General features: G+C 49.9%; 2 protein-coding genes across 9 annotated transcripts in view; one reads left to right on the top strand and one right to left on the bottom strand.

The window, feature by feature from the left end:
• The window catches only part of Ralgps1 (Ral GEF with PH domain and SH3 binding motif 1), a 225037-nt gene that overhangs the window by 119015 nt on the left and 78084 nt on the right, over window positions 1-27938 (top strand). The gene's annotated exons all lie outside the window — the stretch shown is intronic.
• On the bottom strand, window positions 401-26958 carry Angptl2 (angiopoietin like 2). The gene is made up of 5 exons (XM_038336147.2): window positions 26531-26958; window positions 15282-16147; window positions 4280-4473; window positions 2767-3037; window positions 401-2037 (listed from the first exon to the last, which is right to left on the bottom strand). The coding sequence occupies exons 2-5, from the start codon at window positions 16096-16098 to the stop codon at window positions 1838-1840; spliced, it is 1482 nt and encodes a 493-aa protein (XP_038192075.1). The 5' UTR covers window positions 16099-16147; window positions 26531-26958; the 3' UTR covers window positions 401-1837.

The following is a 27938-nucleotide window of genomic DNA, read 5'->3' as shown; positions in this document are numbered from 1 at the left end:
GGCAGGCAACGTGGGAGCCTCTTGCAGCTGTGTGGGGGAGATGTAGCCTGCACTAGTCTTTGAGAAGGCTGCACCTGACAGGCAGGGCAGCTTTGGCCAGGGGGAGACTGGGAAAAGGGGGGCCTGAGTCTCAGTTGAGTACTCAGGAACAGCTCACAGAAGCCTCTAGTGTTAGCTGCCTGGCCTGTGAAGAGCTTCTTGGGCACCTGAGATTTTAGCTGGAAGTAGAGGTTTTGTAGTAGAGAACCACACTGGCCAGAGGTCCCTGGCATGGGACTCCTGATGGGGTAGGTAGGAGGGTGTGGTTTTGATGGTCTTGTGTATGCTAGATGCTACAACTTCTGCTTTACTGACAGAAACCCCAGGAAGGCCATTCCAGAACAGCAACACACAGTGCGGGTGCATCCACATAGCACTTAGGCTTTTATTGCAGATTTGTGTCATTACAAGGATAGTCTGGGAATATATTTTTTAAAAACTCAAAAAACAAAAAAAACCCTCCCTTTTATACACAAACAGGACATGCTACATGGTACACCGGGAGAAATGCTGAGGTAATGGGCATGCACCCAATGTGGACATTACCAAATGGCCCATAGCTCACACACCTGGCACATATACCCACCGGGAGGGTCTCCCCTTCTTGATTTATCTATTGTTTCTGGCATGGCAGTCATGTGATACCTCTAAGCCCAGCAGGACTCAGGAGGCCACCATGCTGCAATGTACCAACAGTCCCTTAGGCCATGGCAGCTCATGGAAAGTAGTTAGTTTTCTTTGTATGGCCTCATCTTCTGGGAGGTGCAGTTTGGGGACAGGGTGCAGATCATTCCCCGTGAGCATAGGCCCTCAAATCTGCAGCTGTCTGGGAGTCCCAACACACTGCAGTGACTTCTCTCCAGCCGAGTGTCTCTGGCAAGACAGGGTACTATTTGTGTGAAGTTACAATAATGTGGAGGCTAAAGTAAGGTATACAACTGAGTACAGGTCTATGTGACTGCCACTGTGGCTCTTGGCCTTGCCTTCCCTTTCCCATCTGGAACCTGAGCCCAGACTATTTCCTCCCCAATGGTCAATGAATTGGGCCAAAAATAAAGGTCTGTGTGGCAGAAGGGGAAAGGCCAGAGAAGGGAGAAGAGGACCCTTGACCTCTAGTGAGCAGCCAGAGACTAAGGCACAGAAAGTGCAGGCCGAGGGGATGCTGGGATGGAGGGATGCTGGGCCGTCCCAAGAAGGGGAAAATACAACAGTGGAAGGGGAGCGGTTGATCAGGTGCCCAGAGAGGTTCCCAAGCAAGAAGGCCAGGAACCCTACATGAGAGATGAACGTGCAGACATTACAGAAAGAATCCAGGCAATGCCAAAGACTGTATTTTGAAATCAGCTACATGGCCTGTTCTGCCCTTCGACTCAAGTACAAGGCAAGAGAAGAAGCGTTCTCCAAAGCTCTGGTGCTGCTGTCCGCACATGAGCACTGAGTATGGAAAAGCTCAGTGTATGCGGTATCTAGTCATCCCACGTGTGATGTGTGTCTTAAGGGCACACGTGGTGGCTCATATGCATGTCTGTCATGTGTGAGGGTATTGGCAGTTGTGTTTTATTGGAGGGACTTAACCCTGTCCTGGGGATATGAGGCCGTCTGGTGTGAGAGAAAGCAGGAAGGACAGAGAACACTGTTGATGCCCATAACCTGAAAGAGTGATTTGGAAAGTAAGGTCCAGCATCCTGTCCTCCCAGCCTGAGAGAAGTTGGTGAGGAGCTGTGCTTGAGGTCTGCACAGCTGGGACAGCTTTGATGGCTTCTGGCAATGGCCATGAGTGGCCAGGAAGGGGGCAAGCTTAGTGGAAGGTGTTGGGGTTGGGCCGAATCATCATCACCACTTTCTTGAGTGAGTAAGATCCTCCTCGGAATTCAGCCCAGTAGACCCCATCCTGGTATCGGCTCCGGTAATGGCCCCCACGGTACCAGACCCCATTGAGGTTGGAGTGAGCACAGGCATTATACCACCATCCTCCCTTCTGGTAGTGGGCACAGTTTCCTGTAGAAGAGAAGGCGTGAGGAGTGTTTAGGAAGAGGTGGTTTTGTCCCATCTGTGGTATACCCAGGGTCTTCTACAGCACCCTGAGTAGGGGGCAAAGGCTGGCCTGACTTTTCAACTTAGCTTTATGACAAGCTAATGGTGGGATTGCAGAGGTGGCTTCACCCTTTCCGACCACCATGTTCTCAACTGTAAAAGGACAAAAATTATGCCACCAAACAGTACTGCTACATAAGAATAAATAAGGACCATGTTTAGCCCGTAGCCTAGGTTCTACACAGAGGTGGCCCTGGAGAAAGTGGAAGTGGCCTGCTGTGGGCTGGGGAGAGGGAAAACAGCTCTCTCGAACAATTTTTTAGGAGTTGAAAGAGCTGGCTAAGAGTCTTTCAGAACGATGAGGGAAGTGTTTAAGACAGAATGCCTCTCTTGTCCTCCCCAGCCTTAACAAATCACTTCTGTGTTATTTCGTAAAAGAGGGATATTTCCATGAAAGCCTTAGCCCAGGGCAGCCCTCAACATGAGATCTGTGCTCTTTTGCCTTCCCTGTTTGTAAGTGCCACTTTCCTGAAGGCAGTGGTAGAATGGGACTTTGAGAAGCAGTGTCAGGTAGCTTGGTACAGCTGTCTGTCACATGGCATCTTTTTGCTCCAGGATCTGCAGGCAGAGGCTCTAAAGTTGTTGGATTTCTCATCCCCATTCAACACCTAGGTTTGGCTCTACTTTTCTTACCTGTGTAGACATCATGGTCCCTGTCCAGAGTGGTGAACTGTTTGCCATTGTGCCAGGTAAAGGAGTCTCCTGCATTCCCATGATAGCGCCCCAGCCGCAGCTTATAGTACTCGCTCTCTGGTTCCAGGCGGAAGCTAGCATATTCTGCAAAGACCTTGCGACCAGACCAGTCCTCCATGGTTACAAGTAGTTTGTAGTTGCCTTGATTTGTCAGCCAGTATATGTTTTCCAGGCCCAGCCAGTATTCGCCATCGATGTTCCCAAACCCTTGCTGGGGAAGACCCAGGAGAGCAGGAGTGAGGAGTTTGTATCCCAGGAATAGTCAAGAACATAAGGCAGGCCTAGGCTCAGTCCCTGCTACCTGTGTATCAGGCTCTGTGAGTGGGTAACCATCAGTCATGTACCATTCACACGTCTGAAGAGCACACCTTTTCCTTTCCATCATGTGGACCTTTGAGAATGCTGTAACTTCCCAAAGGCAGGATGATGTGGTTATTTGAGAGTCTGGCACCTGGAAGGCATGCAGCCAGCATTGTTTAGATATGCCTCTAGGATATGGGCTTCTCCTAAGCCTCAGGTGCCTTCTCTGGAGATGGACTATGTATACAGGTTGTATAAGCCCCAACATAGACAGGTGAGAGCTGTGACTGGCATGTGACATATACCTGGGTCCTTCTAGGTTTAAAACCCAGTGGTTTTGTTATTCATTTGATATGTGGTTTGAGGCATCAGCTGAACAGTGGCCCCCAAAGTCTTTTAAGTGATTCTCAAAGCCGAGCATTATCACCAACCTCCTTAGGATGGGTAAACATTTGCTCTGTTAACCCATCCCCATGAGAGAGTGGAGGAGTACAAAGAGGACCCTGAGGCTAGGCTTTGGAGAAAGGAATCACTCCTGCCCAGGGAGAGCCAGGATGGAGGAGCCTGAAGGAACCAGTAGGACTACATGCAGAGACATCAGGGCTGATGGATGTTGCATCTTTGGCCTTGAGGCTGTAGTTACTGCTTTACCACACTGTGGCTGTCAGCCATGGCAGGGTGTTCTCCCTTTTCACCTGTAAGGTGACTTTGTAGCAATGCGTTCCTTAAGGGCATACACAAGAACCCGCTGTGTAGTACCTGGCACAGAACAGGTGTCCATTGACCTGCGTTGTTCATGACATCCTTAGTGTCCCTCTTGGTTCAGAGCAGGGTGAGAGGCACTTGCCTTACAAGGAGAATGGACCTTGCAATTAGGGCCCAGTTGTTACAGTTTCCTATACATGCCGTTTAGGGGAGCTTCCCAGGACCTAGAGCCCTGGGACTTGCCCCTTCTGGCCCCTAACAGCAGGTCCCCCTTGTGGAGGCCTTGGCTGGGAGAAAGATGGCTGTCGCTACTCCTTTCTCTCCTGAAAAGCAGATAAGGAGGAGCCTGACCTTACCACTCTGATGGCTTTACAGAAATGGTCCTGTCTTTGTCCTTATGAAGTAAAGTGGACCTTGTAGACACTGTGTACAGGCCCACTGCTCTCACCTTATAGGTCTCCCAGTTCCTGAAGAAGTTAACCGAGCCATCCAGGCGTCTCTGGATGACGGTCCAACCCCCAGGGTCATGTCTCTGGTCACACCACACCTGCATGAGGCGGTTGGTGTTCTCAGGCTTCACCAGGTAGATGGAGCTGGTGTCATGGCCATCCTCCAGGGCCTGCAGGCAATCTCTCCATGGGCCTGTAAACACATTATGTGTGTGTTATATAACTGTCGGCCCCCAGATGACACCTTAGCTGGACTCCAAACAGACAGAACTGCTAACAGAGAGCTAAGGAGCACAATTTAAAGGGGCAGGTCTTTGCTTTGTAAGTCAGAAAGTAAGAGCCCGGACTGAGAATCAGAATGCCTGGACTCTAAGCCCCACTTCTGCTCTTGTGCTCGCTCGCTCGCTCGCTCTCTGTCCCTCCCTCCCCCCCCCCCCCCCTCCCTCCCTCTCTCTCTCTCTCTCTCTCTCTCTCTCTCTCTCTCTCTCTCTCTCTCTCTCTCTCTCTCCCCCCCTGACCTATAAGAAGGTTCTTCACATCTCCCAGCCCTTGGTGTCTCTTGTTTGTAGATGAGAGTCATATTTTTCTTAGAGCTGTTAGGGTTACAGAGGTCATGTGGGTGGATATTCTTTTTTAAAATAATTTATTTATTTTTATGTGCATTACTGTTTCACCTGCATATATGTCTTATGAAGGAGTCAGATCCCCTGGAACTAGAGTTACAGACAGTTGTGAGCTGCCATGTGGGTACTGGAAATTGAATCCAGGTCCCCTAGAAGAGCAGCCAATGCTTTTAACCACTGAGTCATCTCTCCAGCCCTGTGGGTGGATATTCTCAGAGTGATTTTTAAAGAAGTTGTTTCTGTTGGTGTCGTGACACATGTGTCTACTGTTCATGGCCACGGTCATCAGTGCTCTATGGGCTTGACGTTCTGCTTTGCCAGTCCAGTCCATGCTCTCCAAAAGGGATATTAGAGCCTAGCTAGCTGCCGTGGGTCTTCAGTCCCTGACCATGGCTCTTTCCCTCCTCCAGTGATGCCCTGTGTTTCAACATTAGACTACAAGAAGATGTAGGCTTGAATTATCAAGATCCAGTCAAGCTGGGGTCTTCCTTAGTGATGAAATTTCTGAAGGTTTTCAAGACCTACCTACTAGACCAATAGTGTAAGATAACCATTACATTTTGCTGTTTGCTTATTATTTTGTATGTTGGTTCCACCACTGTTCAGTCACTGGCTGCAGTGGTACACACTTGCCATCCTAGCACTTGGAAGTTGATGGAAGAGGGTCAGAAGTTCAAGATGAGCCTGTGCCACAAAGTGAGTTCCAGGCTAGCCTAGGGAATCAGTTCCGGTCTCAGCTATTAATTGGGTCTCATACCCCTTTGGGGCTGCTGTAGGCCTTGAGAAACTAAGAGCAGGGTAGACCCTCTCTGCTGGCCTGTCTTTCTCCCTCTGTGAGTGGAGAGGGAGCTGGCTCTTGGGTTCAGCTAGTCCATTCTGATGACTGAAACTTGGATTTGGGTCCCTTCCTGGGCCTTAGAGCAATGTGGAGCATCCCACTGAGCACTTGATAAGAAACAGGAACCATCTGCCTCTTTGTCAGTTCCCTGTGCTAGATCAGTTTGGAGGCTGGATCTGTAGGCTTTTTTATTCTCTAGGGGACTTCCTACACCCTTACCTTTCCCTGCACACAGTACAGGAAGGTCCTCAAGTACCCAGCCCTGGGAAGAAGGTATGACACACAAGCAGCTCCTTTACTCCTTCCTCCCTCCTTCCCTTTCTTCCTCCTTTTCTCCTCCCTCTCTCCCTTCCTTTATTCCCTGATGCAACTTCCTGCTTTTGCTAGGCCCCAGTTTCTATCCTGGGGAAGGGGAGGCCAGACCTTCAGGAAGAACATTCAGGGAGGAGAAAAAGGTTTTCATTATGTTTGGCCCAAGCCCCAGGGACTGAGACAGAGAATGAGAGCCTGTCCCTGACAGCTGGAGCAAAGCGCCGGTGGCGTGGGAGGCCGCCCAGCTTTCCACCAGGTCAGTGGGACAGGGCCACTTAGTGAGAGTGCTGTGGTAGGAGATGGAAGGAGGGATACGACAGAACTACACTCACCAAAGCCAGCAGCTAGGGCCCTTCCTGCATAGCCACCGGGCTCCTGGGGCATGGCCAGATACAAAGGCAGTTCTTGAAGGGGGTACTGTGCAAGTAGTCTTTGGAAGCCACTGGAAGGTTAGCCTCATAGTTACCAATCTGTGCTGCCTTCTACAGTTCAGTTTTGCCTCTGGCATTCTTAAAAATGGACGCTGGTTTTGTTTTGTTTTGACAAATATTTTAGAAGGATTTGAGGTCTTTAGTAGTAAATCTCTTAAGTAGCAAGAGTTTTTAGAAAGGCCTGGGAGATGGCTCAAGAGGAAAAGTGCTTGTTGTGCAGTGTGGACCTGAGCTCAGTCCCCAGAACCTGTGCAAGGCAGTGTCATAGCGCCCCTCAATCTTGTAGGCCAGCTAGCCTGGCATACACAGTGACAGACAATAGAGACCCTGTCTCAGGCAGAGTGTTAGGTAAGGACCAGCACCCAAGGTCTGACTACCTTGGTACTCACACGTACATGTACTTGGTACATGCCGTGGTACTCACACACACACATCCACACATACAAATATATACAAATCTCTCTCACACACAGGTACATATATACACATACAAATACAAATAAATATAACATATGCATACACATTCATACACACACAATAAATTTTTTGGAAGAAAAATTCAGGCTTCTACAACTTTTGAAAACATTTCAGAAGGCTAAGTTGACCCTTGAGGCCCAGGTAAGAACACCTTGCTCTAAGAAAGGCTTGTTTGGAACCTGTGCGTACCTTTTGCTGTAGCCCCAGTCTGTTGCAGTTACTTGGGTATTTCCACTGCTGATCCTTCCCATAATCCTGATAGGTGTTTGTAGTCTCCCCCTTTTATAGGTGAGGAAATCAGAGCCCAGAGACCTTGGGAAACACCCTAAGGCAACATGGCCCATGCAGTTAGGGTGGCCTGAGACCTCAGATGGTCTGGGCAGGATGCAGCTTTCTTTCTCCCCAACCAGAGTGACCTGGAAAATGGAGACCTAGCTTTGGGCTTGGCATCCTGAGGACTGTATCTGTCAGGTTATTAAACCCTTCCAGTTTTGTCTTTTGATAATTTGGGTTTTATTTTTCCCTACCTTTACTTACTGTGTCCATGCAACTATTTTGGTGTCTTATAATGTTGAAAGTTTTCTTTGTGTATATGTGACAAATCTGGTCATTGTGCAAGGTCGTCTAGGATTGTAGAGTAGTTTGAATTGATGTAGATGACCTTGTCAGCCTTCACAGCACTCAGGCCACCAGCTCCTTAAAGAACTGAGGCTCTCTCAGAAGCCCTCCGCCAGATCTCCCATGCTCAACACATCCCCCTTTCTTATAACATATGTAAGAGGCAAAGCTGTCAGCATAAACAACAAATGATATAGACTGCATCGAAAGCGTGGCACCAGCACCCTGCTGTGATGAGAATTCCTTATGCAACAGGGATGGTGCAGTGGTTCTCTGTGCTGCACAGAAATAATGCAATGAGAAGTCAATACTGTAACATCTAAATAAGTCGGTGACAAATCTGTCATCATTATGCTTGGATAATGACACAGAGAGCCAAGCAGAGCATTCAAATTTGGGTAAAGAATCTGGGGCTGGGGAAAGACTACTGATGTAGTGTTGGGGGCACTAGGGTCAGATCTTAGTGGCTTTTCTTACACTGTGACTTTAGGCAGGTTTCTCAGTGAGCCTCAGCTTTTACTGCTGTAACCCAGAGAAAGAACACTAGTCATCCTGTGGATCTCAGTCCAGGGGCTAGGTGAAGCCTCCCTCTCCTTAGATACAAGCTTGATATGTTAGAGTGGTCCAGCCCCTTACTTGAGACACACATGCTGTTTGCTCTTGAGTGTTCAAAACCAAGTATATTTTAATACATACATACACACACACACACACACACACACACACACACACACCCCTATTAATAGATATTTTCAACTAGGCACATTTTAAGTCAGAATTAGTGAAGGCTCCAAAGCTGTATACAGTAGAAAATGAGGATCTTTTTTGTTGAGTGCAGCTGAATGTTCAAAGTGCAGTGGGCGAAGCATCTTCTGGCACAGAGCAAGTGCCCTGGTGGTGTTTGCCTTGGCTCCCCCTCTGAGAGGCAGCTCTGCCCGCAGACAAGGCCAACACTAACTCGGCGACACCTAGGCTCACCTCTATAAAGACCATATTTACACCATAGTCAGAATGTTCCACATGAAGAACAGCATGACTGCCATGGCGAGCAGATCTGTGTGGTTCCCTGGAGAGTGGCAGGCGTGCAGGAAAGGCACTGGACTGAGGCCAAGGATGAGGGAGGGATGCTGGCACATGGGACACAAGATGTGCAGGACTTAGGCCTTGATACTCGGGGAATTTTGCAATTTTTTGGCCAGGGATAACTCAATTAATTTATGGTTGGCTCTGATTTCTCAGCACATCATCTGGTGTTGGTTGGGGTGGTCCAAGCCCTGCTCTCCTCTCTAGCATTCCTGACAGAGACCCTATAGGTAAGAGGGCACACAGTCACCATGGAAAACAGGGAGTGCTCCATTGGTTTTCTTCATGGTAAAGGCAAGTTGAGATTGGCCACCAGACTAAACCCAAGTGTACCATCATCTTGTTGTAACTTGAGAATGACCAGCCTCACGTGGATGTACCCATACCTCTGTGGTTTTTGGTTCTCAATGGTCTAGCTCTATGGAGTCTCTTTGCTAACAGAAATGACTAGATATTCAAATTGGATCTGGAATGCCCTACTCAAATTTACCCATTTAATGCCAAGGCAAGTGTACCATGTAGGTGTGAGTCCCACTCTGGCCAGTGGCAGGCCCTGGGTATCCTGAACAGGTCAGATGACAGACCCTGTAAAAGGCACGAGGAACAATTTTGTCTGATAATGCTTACGTCTTATTTTTCAAGAATTCTGGTAAAGTCATTGTCCATGTCAATGGCTACCTTTCAGTGAAGCAGATTATGAACAGTGGCCTAAAGGCAGGAATAGTTTGCAGTTGCCAAAGGTGTTGGCAGTGTGCATACCATTTCTTCCTTACAGGTGGGGGCAGGAATGTCCTCAGCATTGAGGCCAAGGGCAGGAGCTTTGAGGAATTTATGAAAATGTTTGAAACCTAAAAAAATCTTATTGGCTCTCAGATGTGAGAAAGAAAAGTACAAAATAAAAATTTATTATCCTATGATTAAATTTCTACAAAGTGTACACCCATTTTGTCAAATTCATTGATGGTTAACTTTAGCCTCTATTAAAAGATGTTATTACTTTGGGAAACAATTTGTAAGTTAGATTTTTCTCACTTCCCAAGAATTCTTGAGCATGTCTGATGTTTGCTGAGAAATCAGAGCCAACCATAAATTAATTGAGTTACTCCTGGCCAAATAATTTCAAAAGTAGAATTATTCAAACCCTTTCAAAATTGTTACTGTAAAAATTATATTGGATGTGTGAGGTGACTGCACTTCAAGGCATCTGATGCAGTTCCAGGTCTCCCAAGAACCCTTAGGGCCCATAAATGGCTTCCAGGGGCCCCATCCTGCCTGTTTGACCTCGAAATAAAAAATACTTCTCCACTGAAGTGTCCAGTGTTAGTTTTAGACTGAGAGGCATGTGCCCACTCAGGTTTCTAGCAGGGCTGCTGGGTAGGAGAGAAGGGGGTTTTCAACAGCTTAGGAAAGAGGTGGAGTTGGAGGTGGAGATCAGTGCCAGAGCTCTTGCTTAGCATTCTTTGGACCCTAGGTTTCTACCAACACTATAGGAGAGAGGGAGGGAGGGAGGGAGGGAGGGACGAGGGAGGGACAGAGGGAGGGACGGAGGGAGGGAGAGAGAGAGAGAGAAGAGAGAAGTGTTTACAGGGTCCCGGAAGTCTCACAGTGCACAGGTGAGCCTTCCGGGCTCCAAGGGTTGGGGTAGAGCCTGCCTTCCCCAGTGTTGCTGCTGGTAGCCCCCCAAGCTGCCTGAATGAGGTAGTCATTGGACATGAAGGGTTTACAGTTGAGCACAGGCACATCATGGAAGAATTTATCAGACCCAGGACTCTGAATGTACAGATGCTGAACAAGTGGCCGGTGGTCCTATGGTCAGCCAACCTATGGACCCTTTCTGAGGTAGGGGCAGCTGCACTGGCTCTTGTTAAGGTACCTATGATGGCTTTTCCTGCTCACCTTTTATCTCCCACGTGCTCACAAGCCTTGTTTATCCTCTGTTCTGCCATTTGACCCTGCAACTGGACCACAAGCCACTTGGCATGTAATTTGTGGTACTTTGGCCTTTTTCTCTGTCTGAAACAAGACATTTGCCTAGCACTGAGCCTGGTCTTCATGGTTTCTTGACAGTTGCTGACTGTGACTGGTAGCAGATCTGCAGAGCCTCAGCCCCTTGTCACCTGCTCTAGAAAGTCTCTCCCAGCTCCAGCAGGACTGCTCCATCCTGTCTGGGCTTCCTAAATGCCTTTGTATTTATGTCTTTTGGAGTATAGTAGAGTGACTACTACCATGTCTCAGAGAACCTGTTGCCAGCCAACCAGGTGTCTTCTATGCCATTTTATCCTTTCCGCAAAGCTGTTGAATTATGAGGAAGCTCAGGCGCAGGGGCCCAGAGTGGTGTGCAGGCCTGTCTCTGGCTCCAGGTTTCTCCTGTGATGTGCTGTGTTGCCGCGCAGTTAGGTTTGTTGGAGGTCTGTTCCTAGTGAATGGTGGTGGGCTGCTGTGGGGGTAGGCACCTTCTCGGGGTAGTGCGTCTGTGTTGAGCAGATAGGAACAAGTCCTCCACATTCTACCTGCCTTCACCTGTCCCATCTCCACAGGAATGAATGTAAGCTATATTTCTTTGTCACCCTCAGCTTGAGAACCCTCTGGAAGCAGACCTCCATGGCAGATGGTCATCTACATCCAGACCAATTCCTAAAAAGGAAATTATTTCTGTGGGGAAGTCTGGATCAGACCATATGCAGGGGAGGCCATGTGTCTGAGAGGCCACATGCTGCCCCTACTGGTCTTTTAGAAATGACCCTTAAGACAGTCACATAGGCCACTTAATTTCAACTTAAAGAAAAACATTTAATTACTGCCTTTGTCATTTAAACTAATACTTGGTTTTCTTTCCATGTTTTCTTGTATACAGTAATTTTAACCTAAAATTATATTTAAAGAGGGAGAATCACCTATCCTTTTTAGAGCGCAAGGATAACATGAGATTCAAGTGAGGACCTTCTGCTTTATTGCCAAGGCACTCTTCATGCGGGTCATCCTAGGGAGGCTGAACCTGAGGCAGCAGTGCTGGGCAGTCAGGGAGGGACCCTCTCCTGTGTGCCGTGAGCAGGTCCCCGCAGCTCTCCTTAACAAGCGTCCATTGCTACCTTTACCATGCACTCGCTCATCGGGCTCAGCAGACGTCATGGTTTAGACACAGCGGTGCTCAATTCTGCTTGCTGTCACTTTTCAAAAATGAATTTGGTGGCCTGCATGAGTATTGTACAGTCACCAAGTAAATTCACCACAGTGATCCATTCGTGTAGCAATCTGGCCACAGATGCCTGATCTCTAGGATTTTCTCAATTATTTCTGGCTTGCCAAATGCCAAACTGTTGGGATTTTCAGACCCTGAGATGCCAAATACCTAACTCCCAACAGTCACAAAGTTGATAGTTTATCTCCTGCAAAGAGCCAGGGCCTTCAGCCCACTATCATTCTTGGAAAGTGGCCCGAGGGGTGGCAGGATAGCTGAGGGTCACCCTCAAAGAACTCTTTGTGATCAGCTCCCCCAGACTCCTAGAGAGGGAGGGGATGAAGAAGACGGTCCTGGAACCCCTAGTGGCTTTTGTTTAGGCAGAAACTAGCAAAGAATGTTCTTGAAATGTCTGCTGCAATGGATTTTGGATATCTTAATTCATTTAAGAAAACGTTTCAGGAAAAGGAGAATACAGTACAGGGGAAACAACACACATTCTAGAGGGAGGAGACCAGGCGGCTTTCCCTTCGGTGTCTGCAGCCTCAAAGGCTAAGTCAAAACCAGGGCTAGCCAGTCACCCCTCACCTTCAGCATCACATCCCACCTCCCGAGCTCTATCATCTTAGGACCAGTCCTTCTCTCTTCATAGTAATCATGTGACCTGCAGAAAGGAGGGAAAGATGGGGTGACCTGCAGAAGGGAGGGAGAGATGGGGGTGACCTGCAGAAAGGAGGGAACAAGTCAGTTCTGAGACACGCTGTTGTGCTGCGAAGCATGGTCTCTGTGCTTATGCTTATTTCCTGTCTCGGAGGACACGTGAGGTAGAACCAGGGGAGAAAATCTACCTAGGAAAGTGTCCTTGTCAGCTTGTCCAAGCCCCAGCCAGCTCTAGAGGCTGAGGATGAGAAGGTGGTTTTCACATGTACAGTGTTGTCCATGAAGCAATAAAGTCCCAAGAAGGGGTCATAACATCTAAAGCTAACATGCAAGAAAAACAAGAATTTAGGCCTAGCTGTCCATGAAAGACTGAAATGTAACCCCAGGGGTGGGTCCAAACCTGATGGGAGCTTCCCTAAGACCCGTCTCCTGGGCATCAAGTACACATCCTGGTTTCTGTGCATTGGTTCTGAGAACTGAGGTGGAGTGGCTTGTTCTGCCTGGGATGACTGCAGCTGAGCACACTTGGCATTCTGTAAAGAGGCCAGACAATGCTCATTGTATTCCTGGTATTTTGTTATGCTGGCTTCATAAATTCCCACAGCGTTCTGAAAATTTTGGCCCTTCTAGAGAAATCTTGTCAGTCCTGCTGTGTGGAATTTGGTGAACAAAAGTGACTGGGAACAGTGTAGATTCCAAGCCCTTTCACACACTTGCCACCTCCTCTGCACTGAGTTCCTGGAGACCAGGGACCATAGTCTTCACCAAGTCAAAGGATGGGCCAAGCAATATTGGCAGCCCCTCATTACATGATAGCACATTATATTTTTATGACATATCCCTGTGAAGCTGTAGCTCTGTCCCCATCTCCTCATTTGAAGAAAGTTAAGGCTCAGATGAGTTCAGAACAAAACAAAAACTTGTGTACATTTGTTGTTGAACTTCTGGTCCTCCAGCCTCCACCCCTGAGTTCTAAGATTCCAGACACATGCCACCATACCTGGTTTTATGCATCACAGGGATCAAACCCAGCGCTTCATGTATGCTAGGCAAACACTACCAACTGAGCTACATCTCCAGCCAATTAAATAACTTTCTCATGAGCAAATAAGGGGAAAGGGGTGAAGCCCCTGTGCATCTCCAGGTGTTTATCCCCATTTTGTTCTGGCTCAGGAATGTCCTGAGATGGTTGAGTTAGAAACCAGAGTTCCCGAGTTGAAAGACGATCTGGAGACTGTGACACCACCCTGGCTGCAAGCACGTCTGAGCCTTCATTTGGTGCCCTAGGACACGTTTTCCCTCTGGGTACTCTGTCAGAACACAGAACATACCCCACCCTCTCCTTCGCCTCTGATGTAAACCAGGTGTGGGTGCAGATGGCATGGTCATCAGACATTGAACACCAGAGCTGAAGACAAACTGTTTACCCCTGTCTCTTTGTTTTAAGATGCAGAGACCATGATCAAAGGAGGCTGTTTACCTCGGGCCCAGTGCCACACACACTCTGCAGTATTTCGTGTTCTACAACTGCCAGTTGGAAACAGACTAAAATAAATCCTACCCAGAGCCTTACACGAGAAATACAGGGACAGGGTTACTTGCCTCCTGCCCAGAGCTCACCAATAGAAGAAGCAGGATTCCAACCCAGGACAGTCCAGTCCAAGTGCACCTGCTCTCCTCCCCCACCCAGTCCAGGTCTTTCTTTCAAGGGGCTGTGACAGGTGCTGTGCCATGAACCTAGCTCCCCACTGCCACCACTGACTTGTCCATTCTTGCTCTGCCCACTGGCCACACACAGATTCAACTCAATACTACTGTTTATTTTTTTCAAGTGTGAAATAGGTACAAAACAGGGTCTTTTCAGTAAAAATAGATCTCTACCAACAAAGAAATTGGCACCCCGTGCACAGTCTTAGGTTACCTTCTGCAGAGATGAATTCAGTTAGCACATTTGGAAAATAACAATGCTTAGATAAAGGAGAAGCCAAGCTCCAGGAACCAGCTCCCTTGAGGGGAGTCCTCTAGCCTGCTCCCCCTAACCTACAGATTACTAGAGTCTGATGCAGAGGCCCAGCTTGGACACAAAGGCCTGACTTTACACGCAGCCCAAGCATGTTCAGCATGTGACAGGTTACTCAGCCTGTCCTTGAGGAGCTCAATCAGGTGACACTTGTGAGATTCCCAGGGCAGTTTCTTGGTTACGCATTCCAGGGTGTGCTCCAAGGACCCCGTTCTTCCATGACAGTGTCCTGGGAATCGCAGTTTAGCATGACATGTGTGCTGAGAGTGTATGGAAGCCTTGTTGACCACTGGGCAGCAGCTGACTGAAGGGAACTCCCAATCTTTGGGGAAGAGATCCTTCTGGTCCCCACCCCTATGAGACTTTAACTTTGAACTTAATAGCACTTCCCCACTGGCCTGTGACTTGTCAGGTGACATTTACAAAAAGGTAGCTCTGGGCCCTGCATATGGATGTGAGCCCACATGTGAGACACCCTAGCCATCAAGACAGGGCAACTGCAGTCTCTCAAAATACCTAAGCCTGAGTTTTCTTTTCTCAGAGACCCCAGAGCTGACACCCTTCCACAGCTGCTCTGCTACCTTAGTAGAGCAGTGCAGTCACTCACCCCACCCTCCCAGCCCCACTGGCTCCAGCAGCCACCTCAGGAGATTATGCAAGCCCTGGACTGGTCTTAGCTGGCCAAAACTCTTCCCCCAAATAGAAGCATGGAGGCACCTGGCTCAGAGGCCCATGTGAGTGGGGCTCCCCAAAGGACTTACCTGATGGTTTATCAGTAGACGATGGGAGGCTGGTGAGAGCAGGCATGGTGGGCAGAGGGGGAGGCAGCACCTTCAGGTTCTGGTCACTCTGGATCTCGTTGGTGGAGATCTGGTTGATGATGCGGTTGTAGGTGGGTGGCTGGTAGACCCGAGGTGGGGTGGCTGGGGGAGGCTGGGGCACGGGCCTGGCAGCAGGCACCCGCTGGCAGTGCTCCTCTAGCTGTGCAATGGCCTCTGACTGGTTGTGGGCCAGCAGGACCAGGTGCTGGAACTTGTGCTCCAGGTCCTTGTACTTGCTAGCCAGCTGCAGCATGTCAGCTGTCTGGTTCAGAATCCTATTCTCCAGCTGGGAGAGCTCCAGCGCGTTGTCCCGCTTGCGAATGATCTCATGTAAGAGCTGCATGTACAGCTGCGTGACTCGAGAGTTCATGTTGCGGCTCTCCTTGCGCAGCAGCTTCACCTCGCTCACAATGCCGCCGTCTACCTCCACCAGCTGCTGCAGTGTCTCGATCTGACGCTTTTGCTTAAGCAGCTCATTGTTGAGCAACTCTAGCTCCTGCTTATGCACACGGTTCTCCAGGTGCACCTCGGGCTCCTTGGAGTTGACACAGATGGCTCCTGTGACCCGCTGCTGGGGCACAATGAAAGTGTAGGTGCACTTGTCCGGAGACTCACCTGCCCGCTTGTACCTGTTGAGGTAAATGTACTCTCTCTGTGAGCCATCCTCTGTGCCCTCAACATCATCCTCTGGACCTGTAGCTGCTCCGACGGTGGCCAGTAGCCCCAGCCACCAGCAGGTCACACACAGTGGCCTCATGGTCCTTGCAGTGTGGTGGTTGGTCTTTACGAATGAGGTCTCTGAAAGCCTGAGATTGGAGAAATGAAGTCAGTGACAGCCCCATCCCTGCCACTGGCTTGTGCCAGGCAGGACATTACCCAGATACATTTTGGGGAGGCTATGTTTCACTCTCCTGGAGTCAGAGAGAGAACAGTTGTCATGGAAACATCAGAAGATGGTGGGGCCCTGCTGAGGTAGAGAGTAAAAGGGATCTGCCACTTCCAGAGCCCAAGAACTTGACACTGGGAATGGGAGCTTAGGGGAGTGTCTACTCTTTCTCCCTTGCCTTGGGACTCTGACCTTCGCTTTTCTGTGTTCTACACTCTCATACCCCCGAATTTTTCCTGTGTTTTACCCATCTCAGCCCTGATGGATCTGCGTTCTCTAAGTGCAGGTACAGGGTCTCTCTCAACTTCCTGTCCATAGAATGTAGCATCGAGAAGTTTTCTCAGCAAGTGTTGGCTAGATGAATGAGCCGCTAGACACAGAATGGAATGCCCTTAGTAGTGGACAGTGTCCACAGAAGGAGCATCCTGTCACATGGCTTTGGTCTGTGTGGTAGCTAAGCTACGGAGTCCCAGACAAGAACAATCTGACCTCTTCTAATTCCAAGTGCTGCAACAGCCAGTGACTTCAGGATCCTCATCATCGCAGTGAGTTTAAATCAGCAAAGAACAGAAGTTAGGCATGTGTCTCTGCCTTGTTTCTTAGACGGTATATCCCTTTCCCATACGTTCTTCTCATGTTACAATGTGCCAGGCAGTGTGCTGGTTGCTGGGGATTTGGCTGCCCTCACAGGGCTTTCATATCGCCAGAGCTCCCAAGAACTGTAAGGAGAAGCATCACGTGTTGTGAAAGGTTATGACAGGGCCCTGACCTAATAGAGGGGTCGGGAGCACTTCCCTGAGAAAGTGACCTTTACACTGACTCTTGAGGGTTGAGTAGGAGTTAGATAGGCCTAGAGGGACCTTAGGATTTCCCGGGGCTACTTCCCTGTGTTCTTACAATGTCCTTTGATGGTAGCTTCTCTGCTTTTTTAAAAATTTTTTACAGCATATATTTATTTGTGTGTATGCATGTAGGGGCACAAGTGCCATAGCACGCTTGTGGCGGTCAGAGGACAACTTGCAGGAGGCAGTTCTCTCCTTCTACCGTGTCTGTCCTGGGCATCAAGCTCGGGTTAAATCAGGCTTGGGGCAAGAACTCTTACTCTCTGGCACCTCTCACCAGCCCTAGGTACTCTTAATTCCATATCACAAAGCAGGAAACTGAGATTCAGTTTCCAAGTCTTAAGATCACAAGGCTAGGAGGTGGTCCAACCAGAATTCAGCCCTAGCCTAACAGCTGTTGGCAGCTCAAAGCCACCAGCATTACCACTTTGCACTTCACATTCATATCTGCTGAATACCAGCTGTGGCATAGGCTCCCACGGAAGCTTCTCGTTGGAGCCCCTGGCTGCAGACTGCACCGTGAACCAGCCAGTGGGCAGATCAGACCCTGTTCTCCAAGGGGCTGTGTTGGGTTGTTTTCTACTGAACTCAAGAGCCGATGCTTGGTTCCAACAGTCAGAGAGGGCCTTTTGGGGCCAGGCAGAAAGGGTATTTAATGGAGAACTGTTCTAGAGAGAGGTGGGGCTTCAGTGGAAACAGGCTAGTTTGATAATGTTTGCCTGGTTTCCAGTGCTTTGGCTCCTTGGGAACTGGTAGCCGCCCCCCCCCCCCCCCCCCGCCCACACTGCTGCAGAAGAATGGGGAGAAGCTGGGCTCCAGGCTAGGGTGGGCCCTCCTGCCGCACCTTCTGTGGGCAGCTCACCTGCCTGCTTGGTGACAAACTCCTCTGTGCTGTGGCCAAGAAACTGCCAGAATGCCAGGGAGGCAACTTGGCACCAGAGAAAACACTTTTTTTCTAAACATTCCCAGGTATGGAGGCCATGCTGTTTATTGAGTTATGTCCCTTCCCAAGTGTGGGTCCTCACTGCTCTTGCCTTTGGACTTGAGATCCTGAAGACTGAGCACCTCTTCTGTGAGGGTAGAATGTTGTGGTGCCCACAGGATAAAAAAATAGCAAAGCACCACTGAGGAGCCAAGGATAGCTGTACTGTGGGTAGAACACCATTGCCCTTTTAGAGGAAAGCTGCTCAGACTAAATTCTAGCCCTAACCAGCTGCCCAGTGCTGGCACACACGAGTGTGATCCCTGAACCCCTTTTCCTGAAAGAACACTGCTTGCTATCGTTAAAAGCAAACCAAACTCAACAGCTGCCGCTGCTCACATGTGTTCTGATGGCCCCAAAGCCCAGAGTCTGTTATTAGTACTGTACCTAACTTAAAAGGAGGAAGTGGGAGCTCAGAGAGTTGTGAAGTCACTGGCTAGTGTTAGAACCAGTCAGTCACCAAGTGTCCTGGTGGAGTTGGGGCTTGCATTTCCATCTGCAGGGTCTGGGCTTGGTGGGGTGATTGGAAGGAACAGAGTCCCTTGTTGGGGGCCTGACACCCAAGCTCTAGGTAAGTCCGCAGTGCTAGTGACCGGTGGAAACTCTAGATGTCCAGGAAGGTAGGGGGCCCTGCCTAGGGACACGCAGCAGGTAAGAGCCCAAATTGAACCTCCAAGGGGCTTACATTAGTACCATGCTCCCCATGTAGCCCTTGGCCTCCCTAGCAAGCATTTGTTTTCCCTAAGGATTCTAACCTGTCTTCTGCTAGTTTGGCAGTTCTGAATGGGCAATAATGAGTCTGTTTACTTTTGCTTTCTTGCTATTTATTCAACTAATTGCATCCCAAGAGAAATAACCCCCCCAGCATTCCACAGCCGCCTTAAGCTGGGGACTAGCGCCACTCCAGTCAAAGTTCCCCTCCTCGCTTTCTCCCATGACCAACAAAGAAAAGCAAACCCAACTGTTTTCCTTGGCCTGGAAATTAAAATAAAAACACCGATCCGAATCGCTTTTCCACATTGTGTGGTGAGGAGTTTCCATTGTGCCGGGCTTCCCTCTCCCCACCACCAAGGCTGCAGTGACCACGTGGCAGGATGGCCTCTGCACATGGGGAAGTAGACTCCCTAAGCCTGGGTTCACCCAGCCTCCAGTGGGTTGCATCTGAGTGTCCCCATTTGGCCTGTGTGGTGGGGCCACATACTGTGTGTCTATATCCCTCTTGCCACCACAGCACTGTAGCCCAGGCAGTGGACTGCTCTGAGGAAGAAGCATCATTTTGGTGACACAGAAGTGTCTCCTGCCCAATGGCAGCGGCTACTGCCCTGGGATATACTTCTGAGTTCTTATCCCAAAGATTAGGAATGAGAAAAGTTCAGATAATAATAATAATAATAATGATAATAATAAAAACTCCAGCCAGTTATTTCTATGGTTTGAGCACATTGTTTATGACTTGTCACTGTGTCTTCCCAGCAGCCCTTTGGGAAGGACTTCAGGGCAGCCGTGTAGCTAGGAGCTGGGCCCCACACCTGAGTCCTAGGAACAGCACGGCAATTCCCCCATTTGATTACTGAGGGGCTGGGGTGCTTTGCTGGTGAGCTCTGCCATTCTAGGAGGACACAATCATGGTCTTTGTGGGTTTGTGTTTTTCTAGTATTCTTTCCTTTTTTTTAAAGATAGGGTCACATGTGCCTCAGGCCAGCTCTGAACTCCTTGTGAGGCTGGGGATCACCCTGCCTCCACCTCTCCAGCGTCAGTGGTATGTGTTATCATATCCCATTTATGCAGTGCTGCAGATCAAACCAAGGGCTTCCGTAAATATTAGGCAAGCACTCTGCCTGCTGAGCTCTCTCTCTAGTCCTAGAACAGCCATTTAGTTACCATAGAGATAAGTCAAGGCTAATAGCAGGGCAGGCGAGGAGACTGCTGAGACCTGAAGACCGTGAGTCGTTTGCCTAAGTCATGGAACTACTGAATAATGGAGTTAGGTAGCAGGTGCTCCAGATGCACCAAAGCAACCCTGCTATGGAAATGACAGTGTGCCAAGGAACCCCAAGAAAAGCTTTCTGATTTTCTAGGCAGGAAGAAACTCTTGTGGTTCTGCAAGCCAGCCTCTTGAGGGGTACGTCCCTGCTCAGTCCAGGTTGTCATCTGATGGAAGAGACACTACCCGAGCTAGCACTGCACTGCCAGCTGTGAGCACAGACCTGTGGAGGCATCCCAGACATTCTGGAGACCTGAGAAGTAACCTTTGCCAAGGCCACGAGGCCCACATATGCCTGGCCCTGCCCTCCAGCTGTGTTTCAGTGAGTCTGAGGGACCAAAGCATGAATGGAGATGGCAAGTCTGAGATCAGGGCAGCAGAGAGCCCAGCAAAAACGTAAACACCAGCAAATGGCCATTCTCAAAAAAGCTGCAGGAAGACTGGGCATGCCTGCAGAGTGGTATCTAAGCCAGCAGCTGACCCAGGATAAGGAAGGATCAGCTGCAGAGAAAGTCTCAAAATGAGCCAATAGTATTAAGAATAATGGCTGTCCTTTGTTATGCATGGGTGTACCCCACACACTCTGTCTTGTTCTATACATAGACAGCTCCAGGTACCGGTTGGCCTGCCTGAAGCCAGTTGTCCTCCGTGATTACTATTAATAGCATCCAGGCAGCATGTTTTATGACTCCTGACCTAGGAGACAAGTCGTACCTGTATTGGGCAGTGAGGAAAAACCAGGCCCTAAGCTATTGGGTCACTTGGAATAAACATCTGGACCCAGATTTGATGAACACTGCAGCTCCGTGCCCTCACTTCAAGGTTACCTCTCCAGTCAGTAGAAATAAAGATGCCTATTTGTTTGATTGTTTAATGGCCAGGATGCAGTTGCTTCTTACTCTTGACCAGATGAGCAGACATTGCTTTCAAGTCAGTACAAGGGTGAGTCTTGTTGGATGTTACAAAGAGCTTCTTGATCTGTGAGTGGTGAGACCCCAGAATGGGCATTACAGATGAACAGTGGTAGACTCACCTCGGACAACCTGGAGAAGGAACTGTGTATCATTTGTCCTCCATGATTCACCCCAGCCTGGAGGCCAGGGAGGGAATAAGCAGTCTTCAATCCAGGATCCTGAATCATCCCTCACTAGGAGGCCATGAAGGCCCCCAGGGAGGCTGCAGCCAGCTCTCCACTTCCTCGGTTAGTATTCACCAGACCTTTATGTAAGTCCCCCTCAGTTCAGCCTTCCATCACCCACTGGTTTAGCCTTCCCATCTACCAGTCCTATATCTGGCTCCATCCTGGGGTCAGCCCTGTTGTGGGAGTCTTGGACAGAGGCTTGAACCAGAGAAGCAGAGAAGCTAGGACCGCATCTTCCAGCTATGCCTGGAGAAGTGATGGGGTGGGAGTGGGGCGTGTCTGATGTCCTAGGCTCTCATGCACATGCCATGGGTGAGCTGCTGGCTTCCAGGAAAGGCTGAATGTATGGAGGTGGGCTGTGGTCACACTGTGAGACCGTAGGGCAGAGGGGATGTGGTTAGGCCTGGGGAGCTGAGTGCCTATGCCAGGAGGATGAGGATACTGCTGTTACTTTTCCTTGCTGTGTTATTTGGGAACCATTTTAAGATTCCCCCAAAGTCTACACACTGAACCCTCTGTGCCAGGAATCATGGCCAGCAGAGCAGAGGCAGGGAGTGTCTGCAGAAGCCATTTGAGAGTCCAGCTTCTGAGTTGGCTGCTGCGCTTCCTGCAGTGCCTAGTGTGCTCTGGACCCCTGGCGGGGGGGCGGTCCAGATCTGAGCCTGGCTGTACAGCACTGCCCCAGGTGGCTTCCTGGAAAACTTGGGCATGGTCTGGAGCTTCTCTTCTGAGCCCAGCTGCGTAGCTAACACAAAGGTCACTTCAGCCAACAGGGACAGTCTCATCCTTTGAGCATCAGGACAAGTTCGTTCTGTGCCTGCCTCACACATCATAGGCACTCTGTAAGTAGGAACTGTGAGTATACCCATTTCAAAGATGAACACACAGAACTGAGGGATAAGGACAAGAACCAGGACCAGAGCTGCCAGATGGTGGGCCTGAGACAGCTTTCTTACCCACATGCTCGTAAGTAGACTTCAGACAGAGTATGATGTTGCCCAAGTAGACCAGGAGCTGGCTAAGGCTGGCATGACAAAGGAGACTCCTGACCTTCCCCTGCTCCTCCTGCTGCAGTGTCAGGTCCTGTGTGCCAGCACCCCAGTTTCAGAGGTATTTGGGGAATTAGGCTTAGGACATTTGGTGTGCTAGGCTAGCATACTACCCCATAGTTCATTCCATACACACTTCCAGCTCTGAATAAAACTCACATGGCATCAAGTCAGTGTCCTTACATACATACACCTTACCTTCATGTGCTTTTTGCCTGGCAAACCTTCTCCTGTAATTCTACCTGGTATGTGTCTGTCTTTCTTCCTAAGGTGACCTCTTAAGGCCACCTCTCTGTTATGAACAGTTATGGCCATCTCCACCTAACACCCAGAGCTCAGACTACCCTGCTGGCTGCCCCAGAGTATGGCTTTGTAGAGTCCCTCAGAATGCTCAGCTCCTAGTATAGCACCTAGACAACTAGATGCTAAGGACTACATTCATTCCATGGATTTTCCTGGCAAGTCATGATAACTAGAGCAGGAAAAAAAAAAGAGGTATGGTTCCTGTTGCCCAGGGGGTCCATAGTAGCAGACATTCCTAATGCTTGTGGCAACACTTGGGGAGAGCTAAAGGGCCCTGTGATCCAGCCAGGATGGGAACTAGAGGAGGTGGGTCAAGGGAGAGGGGAAGTGCTCCAGGTGAGACCTTGTCAAGAACAGTGTATCTGTCCCTCAAGGTCCATGGTCTGTGTGGTTGAGAGCAAGGCCTGAGGTTTGCCTCATGGCTCAGGTATTCATCCAGCCTGCAGATCTCTGCTGTCTGGAGTGTGTTCTGAAGATTGATTTAGCAGGACAAAGGAAATGCAGTCTTCCGTGGCAGAGGGTTGGAGGAGGATCTACCCCTGGTAGGGCTTTGGCATTCTGGAAACCAGGAATCTCTGGGAGGTGAGAAGAGTTCCTTCTGAACTTTTCTGTGGTGGTCTCAGCTGCCTGGTTGAGGACTAAGTGACAGGCCAAGCCTCTGGGGCTGCTGGCCCCAAGACAGGCTGGTTTTACCAGGGAGTGGACCTGCACAATGGCTTGATTGTCAGAGGCCTGGCTCCCCAGCCAGCCATCTTAGCATTCCTGTGATGAGAATGTGTCTCAGAGTGATGTGCACATGGACAGTATGCTATAACCCTCCCTCAAGCAGTTATTGAATCAGCCTTCCGGAGCACGGTACAGCTCCAAATAAGGTTTCTGGAGTGTGCTGTCTATCCCCACAAACTCCAGGACGCCTACAGCTAAGTGGCCTCTTCGGTGTTTCACATAAATTTACAGAAAGACCCCTTCTCCATACACCAGTTCCTCCTGGAGATTCTCCTACATGGCTGTGCCAGATGACTGTGGGCTGGGCTAGAGTGGCCAGGTCAAAGTAAAATGTTCCCCTTTGGCCCACTGATGGAGATATGTGGAAGAGGTGCTGTTTCTGCACCTCACTTCTCACTTCTCATCTTGGGGACCCTTTCAGTTGCCAGGACCACCTCTTATGACTCATAGCATCTGTTGGGTGTGTATGGTGTCTGTCTGCCTCATCTTGGTGGGCTCAGGTTCTACACAGCAGTTTCACCGTGTGTACTCTAAGTTGAGAACATTCCAGATGAAGTAGGCTATGATTAAATGAGAGGCCAGAGGCTGAATATACCTTCTGTCTGTTTTGTTTCCAGATGCCTGATGCTGCCTCGGGAACTGTTAGGTGTGGCATAGTGTAGATAGTGAGCTCCCACATAGCAGCCTTGAATTATTTCCCCAAATAGTGATGAGAGAATTCCTTCTGGTCACGTGAATGAATATTTACTTAAGGCACTGGCCCCCACGTGGATGGTGTTAGGTTGTGGGGACAGCAGAGAACATGCAGCCACACTTTCTATGCTGCAGATGTAGTCTCCACAGAGAAGGCAGCATGGAGACCAGGGAAGCACCCTGCTCTCGGAGTGATTAGGGGCAGCAAAAACAGACTTGACTGCCAGTGACACAGGGTGGTGCTAGAATAGGAGGAATTAGGATACTTTGTGGAGTTGTAGAATAGGATGGAAAAAGGCAAAGGCTTTAGAACTATATCCTAGGTTCAAGTCCCATGGATCACATGACTGTCACCTTAGATAAGTTAGCCTTCCTGAGCCTTTATTCTTCCATCTGAAAAGGAGGTGCTAAAACCAGAACCTGTTTCCTAGAGTAGGGGTAGGGATGGAATGGTATAAAGTGCCTGCTCAGTGGCTAACTTTGTAGACCTTTGTGGGGTCCTTGCCTGTAAACCCATAGCTGTGCTAGGTAATCTCCAGGATCATGCATGCTGCCCACCTATCTCTGCACTGTGTCTGTCCTTGCCTAGTGATAATCTATTTGTGTTAACCAGGTTCACAAAGCCAGAGCATACAGAGGCCAGAAAGCCACCACGTCCAGATTATAACAGAAACCTTCAGTGTCACCCACTCTAGAAGCTTGGGCTGGAAAGCATGTACCTCATGGCCACTTTCCAAATGCCTCCAAGACCTCAAGAGCCCATTTGGCCCTCTGGAATTGTGGGAGGAAAGCTGCTGTCCCTGGGCTCAGATTCACTGGTATCGTGTGGCACTAGTCCATCATGGCCAGGCTTGCTGGAGGCTTCTCTGCCTGTCCCTCTGAAAGACAGGTATGGCTGGCGGTCCTCTTGAGGGACCATGGAAGGTCCATGTTTCTGCAGTTCTGACAGGGATGTCAGTAGGCAGACCAGGAGCACCCAAGGTGGTGCATTGTGTCACTATGCCTGCAAGAGTAGTACTGGAGGTTTTGATCTGTTTCTATATTTCCTTCGAGTATTCTTCTTTGCTGCAGAAATGCTACAGGTAGCCTCAAACCCTAGGTCTAGATGCAAAGACCTCACCCTTTAATACAGTGTCTCACATAAAATTATTCTGTTGCTACTTGATAACTGTAATTTTGCTACTGTTATGAATTGTAATGTGAATATCTGATATGCAGGATATTTGATGTGTGACCCCATGTGGGGTTGAGAACTGGGGTACTTGTTCCCCCCTCTGAACAGTTCTGATGGTTAGGCTCTCAGTAACTAGTCTTCGGAGACTAGCACTGGGCTGTGGACTAAGGTCTCATGTACCACCCCAGAGAACAGTGATGTATGACTCAGAGTGGCCCTGAAGTCACTGTGAGATGGAAACGGTTAGGTGTGTGTTGTGGGGTAGCTGCAGGTGCCTGCTCATCTACTGCAGAGCTGGGCACTCTTACTGCTCCATTTCACAGGTCAGGAAACAGGCTCAGGAATTCTGTGATCTCTCAGAGCCATTGAGCTAATTCTCAGAACAGCTCAGACTTGGAGCCGGCTCATAATCTCTGCCATACTCTGCCTGTACTCGGAAGAACCCATGTGGAGAGCATTGAGCTAGCTTCAGAACTAGTGTTCTCAATCTTCCTCCCAGCCCCTGTAAAAAGAGATCTTTTTCTGAGTGACCACACTGGCCTCTGGGAACTCTCCTACTCCCGCAGCAGAGGCAATAGCTGACCCGTGACACAGATGTCACAGGGAGAGGGGAGGGATCGACAGAACATTTCTGTTTGGAAATTATCTCATGCTGAGTCTTTCAAGGGACTCCTTATGTGGCGCCTGCAGCGTCCCCTCACGAGGCCACCAGGAGAGCATGCCCTCCAGTTTCTCAGCATCGCCTGCTAGTTGGAGACCTGGGGGCCATCTGCTGTGTCCTTGGGCACAAGGGAAAGTCAGGACAGCACTTTGCCCCACTGACAGAAACTTGTGTGTGACATGTTGTGTCTCGCACAGGACGCCTCTGCTCCTGGCCCACTGGAAACCTGTGAGCAGGCGCTGCCTGGCTGGGGGCACTTTCTGAAAGAGGGCTACCACTGCCTCAGGCAGGTCTGCTAATGTACTAGCATTTTCTCTAGCCTGGGTGTGCAGGAGGAGCCAGAGCTTAAACATAACTTGCCAAATCCTCTGCTCCCCTGTCACTCTCAGGCGGCTGCCTCACAAGTACACACTAACACACATGTATGTGCCCAGTTTACCAACCAGTGTCCAACAACCATTCTGGTTCACCTCGTAGGCTCTTTGTGTGAAAGAGGTGAGTGAGGTATACCAATGAAGTCCTCAACATCCCAACCCCACGCTCCGTGCCTCAACACCACCCTGGCCAAGTAGTCTTAGTCCTCTCTCTCTAGTCAGATGCTTGGTGTGGCTCCAAGTAAAAGCAAGGTCTGACCCCCCGTGGGGTCCAGCTGCACACCCCCAGATGGAAGGGGAGTCAGGATTGCTCACCCCTGGCCCATCTCAAGCCCCCTTCCCCTGGATGCTACAGTTGAGAGCTGGCCGCTTACCTCTTCTCTCCTGTTTGACTCTGGAGCAGCCCTTCACATGCTTCCCGATGCCATCAGTGGGGCAGCCTGACCATGGCCTCCAGGAGGGTCCCGAGTCCCAGGCTGTCTGGCAGCCCTGCCTTACTGGCCTCTGCTGGCAGCAGCCCGTGCTCTCAGAGGCTCTTAGGGATGGAACTGGCTAGGGTGTCGCTGAGGCTGCTCCTCACTGCTCTTCCTCACAGTGTGGCCTGCAGCTTCCTCAGTGCATGCTCCTTGCAGGTCCTGGGCTTGGGGTCCATACCCAGGCCGACTCAGCAGCCTCAGTTGAACTCCAGGTTCTTTGTGGAGGCTTTACATGCCGCCAGAGGAAACTGTGAGAGCAGCCTGACCCTGGTTGGCTGCAGGCACTTCTCTCCGCCCACTAGTGCAAGAGGATCCCCCAGGCCCCAGAAAGGCTCTGGGCCTCCCCTCAGCTCCAGACAGGGGCGGGCCGCCTGGTGATGTCACACTAGCTCTGGCCCCAGCTGGCCCAACCCCTCCTTCTTTGGCACAGGCAGCCTGGCCAGCTCTGTTCCTGGCTCACCCGCCTGCTACACTCCCTGAAGCCTGATGTTCCTGGGGTGTCCTGTGCAGGAAGAGCACTCCCTGATACTCGGGTAATGGTTGGGATCAGCTGCAGCTGTGCAGCAGCTGCTTGGGAATCCAGCAGCTCACTCTTTTCCTGTGCATCGCCCTACTAAGCCCTCAGGACCCTTCTCCAGAGGCCACATTCTTCTCTCCAAACCACTTTGTCCCCGCAGAAGGCCAGCCTGAGGTAGTAACCCACAGTGGACAGTGGAAGTACTGGATTGGGGACCACACTGGAAGGAAACTGTCACCTACCACCTGAGTTGCCTATCTTGGGCTTCCTTTCCCTCGGCATAAGTGAGCCACAAGTCTACAACTGGGAACTTTCTGTTACAGGTTCAAGGCCAATGTGGGCTGAGTGGGCAGGTGGGCTGGACTCATATTCCAAGTTCCTGCTGTGTGACCCTGCCAGACTCAGTGAACAAATGATGGAGTCCCTTGGAGCTGTCAGTTGTGGCATTGGCTGCGATCATGGAACTCTAAGAGTAGAAAAGGGAAAGATGACACTCATTTCCCCAAGCTAGAGTCCTCTAGATGTGTCAGACCTGGGCTGGTTAGAGGAAGGCCAGGCAGGTTACTGGGCCTTCTGTAGGAGCGTGGGGAGGGGGAACCCTCAAGTCCCACCAACAGGCTCTCCTGTTGATATTAGCAGCGATGTCTTTGTACAGCTTTAGTAATGGTGACTTGTAGGTGCACACTAGGAGGGAATCTTCAGTGGACCACTCTTACACCAGGGCACCAGGAGGCACATCCTGGTCCCTAAAATGACAGACTCACTGTGGTTTCCCTCTCCCCCCAGGAC

Source organism: Arvicola amphibius, chromosome 7, assembly GCF_903992535.2.
Source record: "Arvicola amphibius chromosome 7, mArvAmp1.2, whole genome shotgun sequence".
Classification (NCBI taxonomy): Eukaryota; Metazoa; Chordata; class Mammalia; order Rodentia; family Cricetidae; genus Arvicola; species Arvicola amphibius.
Note: the sequence above shows the minus strand (reverse complement) of the source record. Positions and strands in the feature narration are given on the sequence as shown.